General features: G+C 44.9%; 1 protein-coding gene across 1 annotated transcript; it reads left to right on the top strand.

Moving 5' to 3' along the window:
- The first annotated feature begins 264 nt into the window (after positions 1-264).
- On the top strand, positions 265-11,844 carry LOC311047328 (cytosolic 5'-nucleotidase 1A). Its single transcript, XM_084060013.1, has 6 exons — positions 265-415; positions 829-945; positions 1,166-1,298; positions 1,467-1,589; positions 4,103-4,260; positions 10,246-11,844. Exons 1-6 carry the CDS (start codon positions 380-382, stop codon positions 10,486-10,488), a joined length of 810 nt encoding a protein of 269 aa, XP_083916139.1. The 5' UTR covers positions 265-379; the 3' UTR covers positions 10,489-11,844.
- Positions 11,845-12,383: the final 539 nt, after the last annotated feature.

The following is a 12,383-nucleotide window of genomic DNA, read 5'->3' on the forward strand; positions in this document are numbered from 1 at the left end:
CCGCAGTGGTCTGTGACTCAGTATTCGATAGGTCACCAATTTCGGCGTAACACCCGGAACTTCAATTCAGAAACATCCGTTTACAAGTAAGTTTGACAGTGAGGCTAGAAATGAATCGTTTAGAAGTCAGACAGTTCTTCTAACAATAGCGATGCCTTTAAGTCAAGCTCAGATCGTGTGTTTAGATAAAGTCCTGGTCTGCCTCTAATCGTATTATGTCATTGTTTTGACCAGTTCTTTCCAGCGGCTTCCTGACTAATCTCTCAAGAACAGATTCCGACCAGAAAAGCAGAGGTCGCTGTTTTTCATTTTCTGTGGGGTCTGGCTACGCGAGACTACTTCCTGACAGACTACAACTAACCAGAGAGAAACAGTCAATATGGTTTCAATGGTGCGAAATACCGATGTAGACCAGGTAAGACTGTCCTGACTGGGACCAGTGGTGTAAAGTAACTATGTACATTTACTCAAGTACAGTTTTGAGCGATTTTTACTTTACTGGAGTGTTTCCATTTTCAGTACTTTTACTTCTACTCCACTACATCTCAGAGGCAAATGTTGTGCTACTTTTACTCCACTACAATTATTTGAAAACTTTAGTTACTAGTAGATTTTGATTATTTTTTACAAAACATACATTACCCACTTCAGCCCCTTTTGGTACTTTAAGTATATTTTTATGCCAATACTTTTGTACTTTTACTGAAGTAAAATTCTAATTCCAGACTTTTACTTGCAATGTATTTCTACATTGCAGTATTGATACTTTTACTTAAGTAAAAAAAAAAAAAGTTCACAATCACCTTTCTCAACCTTCCTCTTCTACAGAGAGATGTGGATAATGCTGTGGTTATTGCAGTTACTTCACATGCAATCTGGTCAAACCAAAACATTCAGAGCAGCACTGAACCTTTTGGAAAGGGTGCTGCCTTCCCTCTCGTTCAAGTGAGCCTGTTTCTCTGTTTCAGAACCTGTTTTCCCACCTTACATGATCTTAAGACAAAATAATCTATGCATTGTTGTGTGACTGTTATGAGGAACGTACACGATAGCTTATGAATGGTATATTGTCAGTTTCATCTGAGAGATCGCATTTGATAAGCATGTATTTATTATAATTATATGACTACACTGAGAGCTATATTTCTTTCCAACTATTCCTAAGGCACTACAAAATGTAAATAAGAAACTGTTGGACAAGAATTCCCGGGAAACACAGCTGTTTGATGTCATCATGCTTTCCAATGACAGTGAGGAGGAGAATCAATCACGGATCATTGCCAGCACCAAGCATTATGGTATTTGATGAGTATATCTTCAGACCAGTCAGTTGTATAAAGAATTATTGGCACCCATTTTTAATTTCTCATTGGTCTGTACTGTACATTTACTCTACTACTGGAGTATAAAGCATTAAACCATTTTGGCTGATCACTTGCATGTCCAACACATCTCTCACTTCTCAGGTCTTGAGATTGGCAGATTTTGTTTCTGCAGCAAAGAGGACACCATAGAGACTCTGCTATCAAATAGAGTCAACCTGTTCCTGTCCACAGACACAGCAGATGTGTCGACGGCATTACAAAGAGGTGTGTAGGTGTTATTTATCCATACTGAAATGTAATTCATCAGTGTGGCGGACAGTAACGAAGTATGTTTACTTGAGTACTAAACGTTACTTTTGTGAATGTGATACTACATTTCAAAGACAAATATTGTAGTTTTGAGTTTTGACTCCACTACATTTCTAGGAAGTGAAGTACATAATGAATGAACCACATGAGCCCAATTTCAATTATAGTGAAAATAGCAGAACTACAAGCTCACAGTGCGTCACATCGCAACGTGTGATGAGCTTGTAGATCTGCTGTTCTTGCTATTATTGATATTTTACTTTACTTTGCATTTTTGGGGAGAAAATGTCAAACTTTTAATACAGCAATGTATTGATATTAAAAACAAAATGTAATTTGTACTTCTGAATGCTTGACTAATTTTGAAAGCATTTACAAATTTGACAGGGAAACGTTCACTTGTAGTTGAGTAATATTTGACCAGTAGTATCTATACTTTGTACTGGGGTACTGGCGTTGAGTTAGTACTTTGTCCACCACTGTTATTCGTTGTGATTGATCTCTGACCTGTGGGGTTTAACCTCAGTTTTCCTTTTCCTCATTAGATTTAGTACAAACTTTAAGCCTTTATAGCTCTTTTCTATAATTTCCAAATTAGTCCATTCCGCTCCATTCTGTGACAGAGTTGTGTGAAAGGTTATCATTTGTGTTTCCACTACAGTGGACCTAGATAGATGGATAGGAACTTTATTGATCCCAAGGGGAATTCGGGAGTCAGGAATAAGACGTCCTTTTGAAAATGACTGTGACTTCAAAGTAGTCTAAGCATACTAACTTCTCTACAGAAGTTAACAGGCAATTGTACATAAAGCTAAAAAAAAGTAATGTCATGTAGGATGAGATTTACAGAACCATGAAAGAAGTCAGTCTAGACTTCGAGACTATGTTTCTTGTTTTTCTTAATGACAAAAATACGAGTGTGTGTGACAGTCCCCCAGAGATGGAGAGAGAGAGAGAGAGAGATTAGTCTCAACCCACATACCTCAGCAATAAGTGTCTGGCAATAAACTGAAAAGTGTCCATGACACTTTTGGTTGATAATTTGTTATTTTTGTCAAGCGAAACAGTGACGCGGGCATATACGTTAAACTAAGTAGTCCTGATCAGATCACCCAAAACTTATTATCAAATCTAACTTGGTCATTCGGTAACACTCTAAACTGCAATATCTGATTAGAGTTCTGGATAATCCATATGGCAGTAAAATATACTAATGATTGGAAATTGATCGGGCTTAATATGGCCATTACGGATACAAAATTTTATATGCCAAGGAATGGAGGTGCTTTTCTGAGTAACGATCCACATATTATGTATTTCATACAAAACCGCTATTTACCTGAATAGACTAATCAACCATCCATGTGATAACATGCTATTGAGTGTCTGTAGGTGACAACAGCTGTAGTCTTCTTTGAATAGTTGTGGATTTGGAAATGTGTTATTGTCTCTCCTCCACTGTCTACCCACTCTACCAGCTGTAAATATTCAGACATACATTTGGAGACATACTTTTATGTGTTGATTCTCAGATCATTAGTGCTGTCCCACCACGGGGCCTAAAACCAATCATTGAATACCTGCGCCATTACCCTCGTAATTACAACTGGACACGGTTGAAATCGTTTAGTGCCAAACTGCAAATGGAAAATCAAATGGACTGGTTATTAGCCGTTCTATGGTGCTGGGTAAAAGCTCTATTAGTTGCAGTCGTGTTCACAGTGGAATGTGATCACATGATTTCAACTTGCAACACTGTTTGTTTCTAGATTGTAGCAGGGACTTTATCTCTCCCTCTCATATTGTTATATAATATTTTTTTCTGTTTGACAAATGTTTAATAAAATTGCCTATAAAGAGATGCTTCACCCAAAAAGTATAATTCGCATTTAAATTAGGCTATTCACACTGTGCTGCCTTGAATACCTGATTAATACCTTTTTATTTAACATATCCTTACAGAGAATGGAGATTTTAAAAATCGGTGGCATTTTCTTGCTTGGAGATTATTTTTTAACAACAGCAATATGTAATCAAATCCTACAAAAAATGACTCATGCTGTATAGAATTCAAGTGTCCTGCGACTCCTGCCACATAATCAGCATGTCCTAAACACACACTTGTTTCTAAAATAATGCTAAATAATACATTGCTGTAAAAATCCTCATGCACTACTGTGTCGCACACCTGGAATTGAAGACCTGCCTTTGGCTTATTCATTGTGATGTATTCAAGGCAACACATGATGATTAATTATTTGAACAAAGTGATAATTTGGGGGTTAAGTATCCCTTTAAAGCCTAATTTACACTCCCTAGTAGAATGGTGTTGATTACCGAAATGAACTGATCTTCAAGCTAACAACGCATTGTTAGCTTGAAGATCACTGCTTTTCGGCAAGTTAAGCTCTCGTGCGGTGGAGTGTGTATATATTAAACTTACGGCTGCAGTTTGTCAAATTGGATAGGCATTGTTTCTGCGTTGCTGTACCAACACACAGCGGACCATTCCTCAGACCAACTCAGAGTGCTGCTCTCGGGAGATGCCGTTGGTTTCTCAGATGAAGACTTACCCCCTCAACAAGGCTTTAGCGAGGCAAAGCTCCATGACTTCAACGCTGCCAGGGTACGGTATAGTTTACTGTTGTTCTTTCTTACCAACCTTATGGTTCTCAGTAATGTTGAAGGAAACATCTTTGAATCTTGAAATTCTAGGTATTTGTTGCTCAGGGGTTACACACTTTATCCTGTGTATTATATCTGTTATAAATTCCCTTCTCTTTTGTCTTGAGTTTCATGTTACGTTTGTTTTGTTCAGGCACCATTTTGGGCAGCTAAGTTTTCCACTTCAGTCAGGCTTTTAGGTAGCCCTGCGAGTGTTGGGGTCCTCAGTGTTTACATTGAACTCACGTTGAGACGGTCCGCAGCGTCTCACGTCCCTTTATTTGTATGAGTGCGTTCATGAAGAGTAAGTTACTACTGTATTGCACAACTTGTATTAATGTTTAATGCTGCTATGTATGTGTAGAGAATGTTGTGTAGGGTACATGACGTTTCTGAGGCCATATGTGTGTGCATTTCTGTGCTGCTGAGTTGGTTAGCTCACATGCTAATTTAAGCTAGCCTGGCCAGCTAGTTGTGGTCAGTGGCTATTCTATTATTGTAAAGTCATTTCATTACCCTGTGAATTGTTTGTACATCTTAACTAAATGTTAATTCATATACATGCTGTACATTATTAGTGATGTAGCTAATTCATTTATTGTGATAATTATTTCCAGTTGAAATAATTGTACATTTGTTATTTCATTCTGTTTACAGAACTACCACTCAATACAGTCCTTTGCTATTCATATCATCATCCATCACTCAATCTGCCATTCCCATGTACTGCTGCAAATCTTTACATAAAGACAAACAAAGTAATTCTGGAGTCCACGTCTGCTCTTTTACCGGAGTAACTGTCCTGGGTGAAGAGGTCCCAGCAGAAATATTTATAACAAAGAGTAATCTCCAATATTGGTCCTTCGAGCCGGATTATCTTTATCCACGACGGTACCATGGACTCCCAGAGAACATTAACAGCAGCCGGAGATGCAGCACAACTACAGGGAAGACTGCGACAGTTTCCAGCACACCTGCAAGCCTATAAGGTTAGCTTGCCACAGTCCCTCATGCCTAATACTGCCTCTTCTAAAGACGACAGCATGAAGGCCAGCGTACAGCAGCTGCGGTCACTCAGCCTGCAGACCGAGTTTGCAGCTACAGGTGACCAGCTACACACCGCGCCCGGGCCATCTACCTGTCCATCTACAGTAGGAGCAGTCAATAGGACAGGTGAATGGAACATGGCATCATGTGCTATTAACATGTCTAGCCTGCAGAACAGGCATGAGAGACTCCAATCACCAGCCCCCTCAGAACAGAGCTGCTACAGTCAGAGCCTAACCGAACACAGCTTTAATACTAGCAGCCCTGGTTACCCCCAAGCAACAACAGCCTCAATGTCAAGCCAAAGTCAACAGAGCCACATGTTGGCTCAGTCCCCACCGCCTACAATGACCTTTGTACCACTACTCAGAGCAGCACCTACATCGCCACCCCCCACCACAACGAGTATGGTCATGGCGCAGTCTAACTACCAGACAATGCAATCTGTGGGGCACATGGGTCAGTCAATGTCGACAGCTCCAGGGTACCAGCCTGCTTACCAGCCGAACCAGCCTGTGTCACCAACTGCAGACATCACGCGCGGTAGTGCCATGGCGGGCACACAGACTCTATATCAGCCTATGCCAATAACACCTGCACATCCAGCAAGTCACTACGCGGCAACTCTGCCCGCACAATCAGTATACCAGACAGCAACGGCGCTGCACCCCGCACATCAGTCACCCGCTGCTCCTGCCCTCGCGCCAGTAGGTCAGCACCCAGCAGCGACGCTTCAGCAGCATCAGCTCACCCTAGCCATGCCACAGTCACCTGCTGCACATGCCCTTCAGACAGTAAGCCAGCACCCAGCAGCTATGCCTGTACAGTACCAACCATCTACCTGGGTAGCAGCACCTGCACCACACCTACCGGCAGCGGCCCTGCAACCAGCGCACCAGTCTTCACCAGTCATATCTGCACAGCCAGCGTATCAAATGCCTGTGTGCCAACAGAGCTACCAGTCTCAATCGGTGTATCAGCACCAGCCTGCTCCAGTAACACAGGCGACCTATCAGCAGGTGTCTCCAGCATATGGCCCGGTACCGTCCCAATCAGCATTTACCCTGCCAGCTCAGCCAGCCTATCAGCACGTGTCTCCAGCATATGGCTCAGTACCGTTCCAACCTGTATCAGCCCAGCAAGTCCAATATGACTATCATCAGCCCTATCCTGCTCCTGTCCTTCAGCCCCAGCCAGCTCTAGTAACTCAGCGAGCCTACCAGCAACTGTCTTCAACACCAGGGTCAGCACCGACCCAGCCTGTAGCAGTCCTGCCAGTCCAATATGCCAGTCAGCTAGCCTATCAAATCCATCCTGCTCCAACACCTGGCCCAGTGCCATATCAACCGGTCCAGTATGTTTCTCAACCCTTTTATATGCCACCACAGACGCCATACGACTTCCAGCCCCACAGGCAGCCAGTTCCCATACCGCAACTCCCCAACCTGGTGCATGATAGTGAAAGAGAATTCACTGACCTGAAGATGGCGCTGGACCATCTACTCAACCCCCACACTGAACTCTCTGAACATTACAAGTACCGTGTGCTCATGGAGCACCTGGTTCTGGATGAAGCCAGGCTAATAGCCCAGTCCTGCAGGCATTATGCACAGCCCTACACCGCCGCCATACAGGCCTTACAGCGGCAATATGGGCAGCCACATCAACTCGCACAAAGCGAGATTGCAGCCATCCTGAGCTCTCCTGATCTCAAAGCAGGAGACTCCAGTGCCTTCCAGAGCTTTGCCCTTAGTATCGAACTGCTAGTAGCAATGTTGACGTCGCTGGAAGGGCCTAACGGGATGGAAGTGATGTCGACCGGCCATGTCGATCGGCTCCTGAGTAAGCTCCCCAACCAATCGAGGGACAGCTTCGTGGAGCATCTACAAGCTCAAGGTCGCCTGAACACAAGCAGCCTAAACCCGTACAACCTCCGAGACCTCTCAGAATGGCTCAAGGCGAAAGCTGAAGCTCAACGTTTATCTGCAAAAATGGCACAGCGCCATCGGATTGATGTGCCACAACCCCCCAAGAGAGACAAGCAGGTTCCCACACACAGGCCTCACAACCGGCCTGTCTCAGTTTACCACGGTGCTGATGAGCTGGAATCGGACAGCAATCAACCTTCAGAGACATTCAGGTCAGAGGCTAAGCAACAGTGGTCCAAGAGAATGTGTCTGTTCTGTAAGAGCACCGAGCACTACCTCTCAGAGTGTCCAAACATCGGCCAGCACTCACCAGAAGAGGTTGAGAAGTGGATAACAGACGGCAATCGTTGTCGTAAGTGCGGTCGCACCAACCACGAGCAAGACGCCTGCACCCTAAAGAAAGCATGCAGTGAATGCCAGGAGGTTCACCTCAGAGTTCTCCATGCCATAGCCAAGCCAGGTCCCCATGTCTACCTCATCACACCAAAGGATCGTGCCTCACTCACCAACTCCCAGCAAGGGGGGAAGGTGTACCTCAAAGTGGTGCCAATCCTCATAAGCCATGGAAGAAAGTCACTGCACACATACGCAATCCTAGACGATGGGGCTGAGCGCACAATAATACTGCCAGCTGCAGTCCAACGCCTGGGACTTAGAGGCAAAGCTGAGACCCTCTCTCTGCGCACCATCCGCCAAGACGTGGCTTGCCTCACTGGTGCGTCGGTCAACTTCAATGTGGCCTCCCCGATTCAGCCTTCAAAACAGTACCCGGTTAAAGGCGCCTTCACCGCAGGTCGACTGGCCTTGTCAGAGCAATCCTACCCGGTTACTTCACTCCAACAGCGTCACCGTCACCTGCGAGGCCTCCAGCTGCAGAACTTCAGTAACGTGCAGCCGCTACTGCTTATCGGGGCAGATTGTTCCCACCTGATCACAGCCAAGGAGCCTGTCAGGTTCAGCTCCAGAGGTGGACCCGTAGCTGTTCGTACAGCGCTCGGCTGGGCAATCCAGGGTCCGGATGGTCTCCCACCTCATGCTACTTCCTGCTACTTCACATCACTCAAGCCAGCACAAGACGACCTCCACCAACATGATGAAGGTCTCACACAGCTTCAGTGTGAACGTGACCCGCTAGCATTACAGTCCTGTTCAGACCAGGAGACTATGAGCACCCCCGAAGCATGCACCAACGGGGTGAAGGACAGCGATACACTCCGGAATGCCACCACTCTGCTCCGCATTAAGGATGTGGCATTAGTGAGAGCAGCTCCCAAAGCAGTTATGCTCAGGCTCTGCAGTACAGAGAGACAGCTGCTAAAGGACAAAGCCAACGCGCAGACCCGCGGCAAGACCCTGCCGGAGCTAGCGGCACCGAATCGGTGGCTCCACGGATCACCACTCCCTCGTGATATGCCTGACAAATGGCCATCACTTACCACCTCCACAGAGCCAGAAGATGAGCTTAAACAAAATATCTTCAGCGGCCTCACACAGATAAGTCTGGCACCTCAAATACCAGACGTCACGCAGTCCAAAGGCTGCACAGTCCTGGCCAAAGTAACCCAGCAGTTCCTTCACGGGGCGGCAGCTGAACCCTCCTCACTTCAGTCTAACCTCAGATACAATGCAGTTCCCCTGCCAAAGGCCAGTCGAGTGGACTGCTTTCCAGAAGAGGTACAGCTGCTCAGGGATGCGAAACCAGAGATGAATCATGTGACACTGCACAGGCTCCTGATTGGGCGGCGGGACGCCTTCCTGCCACAAGTAACCTACACTCTAGACCTACTCACCAGCACTTACCTGCGACCAGTAGCATACCTGGTTCTATTGCCAGACGTTTTTAAGGACAATTCTGACACAAGGACTGAGGTACCACCTTGAGGAATTTATTTGTCTTTACTTCATAGCCATGCTATTCAGGGGGCGGCTGTTATAAATTCCCTTCTCTTTTGTCTTGAGTTTCATGTTACGTTTGTTTTGTTCAGGCACCATTTTGGGCAGCTAAGTTTTCCACTTCAGTCAGGCTTTTAGGTAGCCCTGCGAGTGTTGGGGTCCTCAGTGTTTACATTGAACTCACGTTGAGACGGTCCGCAGCGTCTCACGTCCCTTTATTTGTATGAGTGCGTTCATGAAGAGTAAGTTACTACTGTATTGCACAACTTGTATTAATGTTTAATGCTGCTATGTATGTGTAGAGAATGTTGTGTAGGGTACATGACGTTTCTGAGGCCATATGTGTGTGCATTTCTGTGCTGCTGAGTTGGTTAGCTCACATGCTAATTTAAGCTAGCCTGGCCAGCTAGTTGTGGTCAGTGGCTATTCTATTATTGTAAAGTCATTTCATTACCCTGTGAATTGTTTGTACATCTTAACTAAATGTTAATTCATATACATGCTGTACATTATTAGTGATGTAGCTAATTCATTTATTGTGATAATTATTTCCAGTTGAAATAATTGTACATTTGTTATTTCATTCTGTTTACAGAACTACCACTCAATACAGTCCTTTGCTATTCATATCATCATCCATCACTCAATCTGCCATTCCCATGTACTGCTGCAAATCTTTACATAAAGACAAACAAAGTAATTCTGGAGTCCACGTCTGCTCTTTTACCGGAGTAACTGTCCTGGGTGAAGAGGTCCCAGCAGAAATATTTATAACAAAGAGTAATCTCCAATAATATCAGAATTATTTACTATTAAATCTTTGTTCTCAGGACAAAGTGACTTATGGATCAAAATTCATGGCCTAATACCTATTGGCTTTTTGCATTGACACACTTAACAGGCAGAGTTCAGATTGACCAAGATTTGGCTGGTTGAATGTGATCATTATGCATGTCATAAGAGAATTAATGACTTGATAAATGAAAATGTAGTTTCATATCAATCTGTCATGACTTTCCTGAAATTCCTCATACCTCTACCTCCAGTTAACAAATCCTTTACCTTCTCTTCCTCACCAGGACTCCACTATGAGGTTTGCCACTCTAATTGGCGAGATGAGGAAGAAGTTTGGTTTGGAAGACAGCCCTGTCAGCACCAGTTTGGTAACAGTGTGGGGCTCCAGGGACACGTGTGCAAGGGCACTGAGGACCTTGCGAGCCGGGGGTCTTATGGTGGATGAAGCTTACTGTCTTGCTGGGGCCCCTAGGGACCCCATCCTCTCCTTGGTCAAACCACACATAGTCTTCACCGACGGCCTGTAAAACAGTAGCCAGTTGTCCTTTATTTGTGTAAAATAAGATGTCTCTATCACCGGTTATTAGGGCTTACATGACTGTATTGATTCTTTGAAGAGGAAAGATCCGTGGAACAGTCAAATTCCTTTTATGCGAACATACAACGAATGCCAAAACAAAGCAAATGAATTGTGTGAATTCAACTAGTATGCTTTATTTTTCACAGAACAACTTAGGTTGTTTATTATAGGGGGTAAAGAATGTTCACCATTACGCTTATTTGCAGTTATTGACAATGCAGTGTGCATAACACCTGCTGAAACAGCTTAACGTTTAAAAAGTGGAGTTCAGATACCATGATGTATTTTTCTAAGTTGGTTTGTGTATTTTACTTTGAGACATTGTTGTGTAAGGCTGCACAATACACCATATGATGCTGAAATACTGTCAAGAATGAAATGAAACAGCAAGAGTAGTTTGCACTCTGTCCAGTAGGGAGCAGCATGTAGTCACTATCAGGCCATTCCATATAGTCCTTGGGCCAAACCCCAAAATCTCACATATCGGTACCACCTGGGATGGCAAATTCTAGTTGGGATTTTTTTTATTCCTATACATCCCTAGATATTATTTTTGTATGATAGACCTTCCTGAGGCCCAGCTAAATTGGGGTCATCAGCTGCTAAAGTTACCACCCCCCATTGAAAAATGGCATTTTAGACACATGTGCATATCTTGGTATTGGCTCACGTTCAGGACATATTACAATGTTTTATATTTTATGTTTGGTATCATTTTTAAGGGGACACTTTGAGATTTCATTCAAGCCCTTTGGTGACTATGTATGATAAGTACAGTGGTCACTGGAGCTCTTCAAACCTTTAATAACCTTTTTTTCTCACAATTTCCGCCTAAACCATATCTTTTCTTTTAGTTCTGTGGTATCAAGAAACATGAGAGACACAAAACACAACAACTGGAATACTGACATGACCCTAAGGATTCAGGAAATGTATAATTTACCCATAGTATTTCATTCTGAGGTGGTCATTTTTAGCCTTATCTTAAACAAGCACTTTTTATGAGAAATAGACCGGTCAATAGGCATATAAGAAAGAGTACCACTAAACCTCCCTAAACATTGATACAAAAGGGTTTTCAATTGATTCTGGTACCTTTAGGCATGCTTGAGAACATCCCAAATATCCAGGAAAATATACTTAGCAGAAAGGCAGTGTGCCGTGAGGCCTTGGGCTCCCTGGACCTTCCCCTGTGTGAGTGGGTACCCGCTCACACAGGGAAGGCGGAGTATGGTTGGCCTGTCCTCGCAGCCTCGCGGCGGGTCGACCCGGACTGGAGACGGAGCCTCTCCAGGCTGCGAACCTGACCCAGAGCCGGTCGCGACGCACCGCCGCGGAGAAAGTGCGCCCGGCGAGGGCACGGCGGGGTCCCCCGAAGGGAGATCCCCGGCCCCGGGCGGCCGGCCCGCCGCCGGGTTGAGTCCTCCGGGCAGACTGCGCGGACCCCACCAGTTTACCTCTTAACGGTTTCACGCCCTGTTGAACTCTCTCTTCAAAGTTCTTTTCAACTTGCCCTCACGGTACTTGTCCGCTATCGGTCTCATGTCGGTATTTAGCCTTAGATGGAGTTTACCACCAGCTTTGGGCTGCATTCGCAAACAACCCGACTCCGAGGAGACGTTGCCCCGGGGCGACGGGGGCCGCTACCGGCCTCACACCGTCCACGGGCTGAGCCTCTATCAGAAGTACTCAGGCCCCCGATCGACAGCCGTCTCCTGTACGCCACATTTCCCGCGCCCACCGTGGGCGGGGATTCTGCGCTGGGCTCTTCCCTCTTCGCTCGCCGCTACTGGGGGAATCCTTGTTAGTTTCTTTTCCTCCGCTTAGTAATATGCTTAAATT

This window comes from Gymnoscopelus microlampas (genome assembly GCF_963454915.1).
Source record: "Gymnoscopelus microlampas genome assembly, chromosome: 6".
NCBI classification, from domain to species: domain Eukaryota; kingdom Metazoa; phylum Chordata; class Actinopteri; order Myctophiformes; family Myctophidae; genus Gymnoscopelus; species Gymnoscopelus microlampas.

Excerpts from the sequence above, each read along its gene's own strand:
- LOC311047328 (XM_084060013.1), top strand. The coding sequence starts at position 380 with ATGGTTTCAATGGTGCGAAATACCGATGTAGACCAG. Across the intron at positions 1,299-1,466 it reads TGCCAGCACCAAGCATTATG|GTCTTGAGATTGGCAGATTT; the intron begins GTATTTGATGAG and ends CTCACTTCTCAG. Across the intron at positions 4,261-10,245 it reads ATGACTTCAACGCTGCCAGG|GACTCCACTATGAGGTTTGC; the intron begins GTACGGTATAGT and ends CTTCCTCACCAG.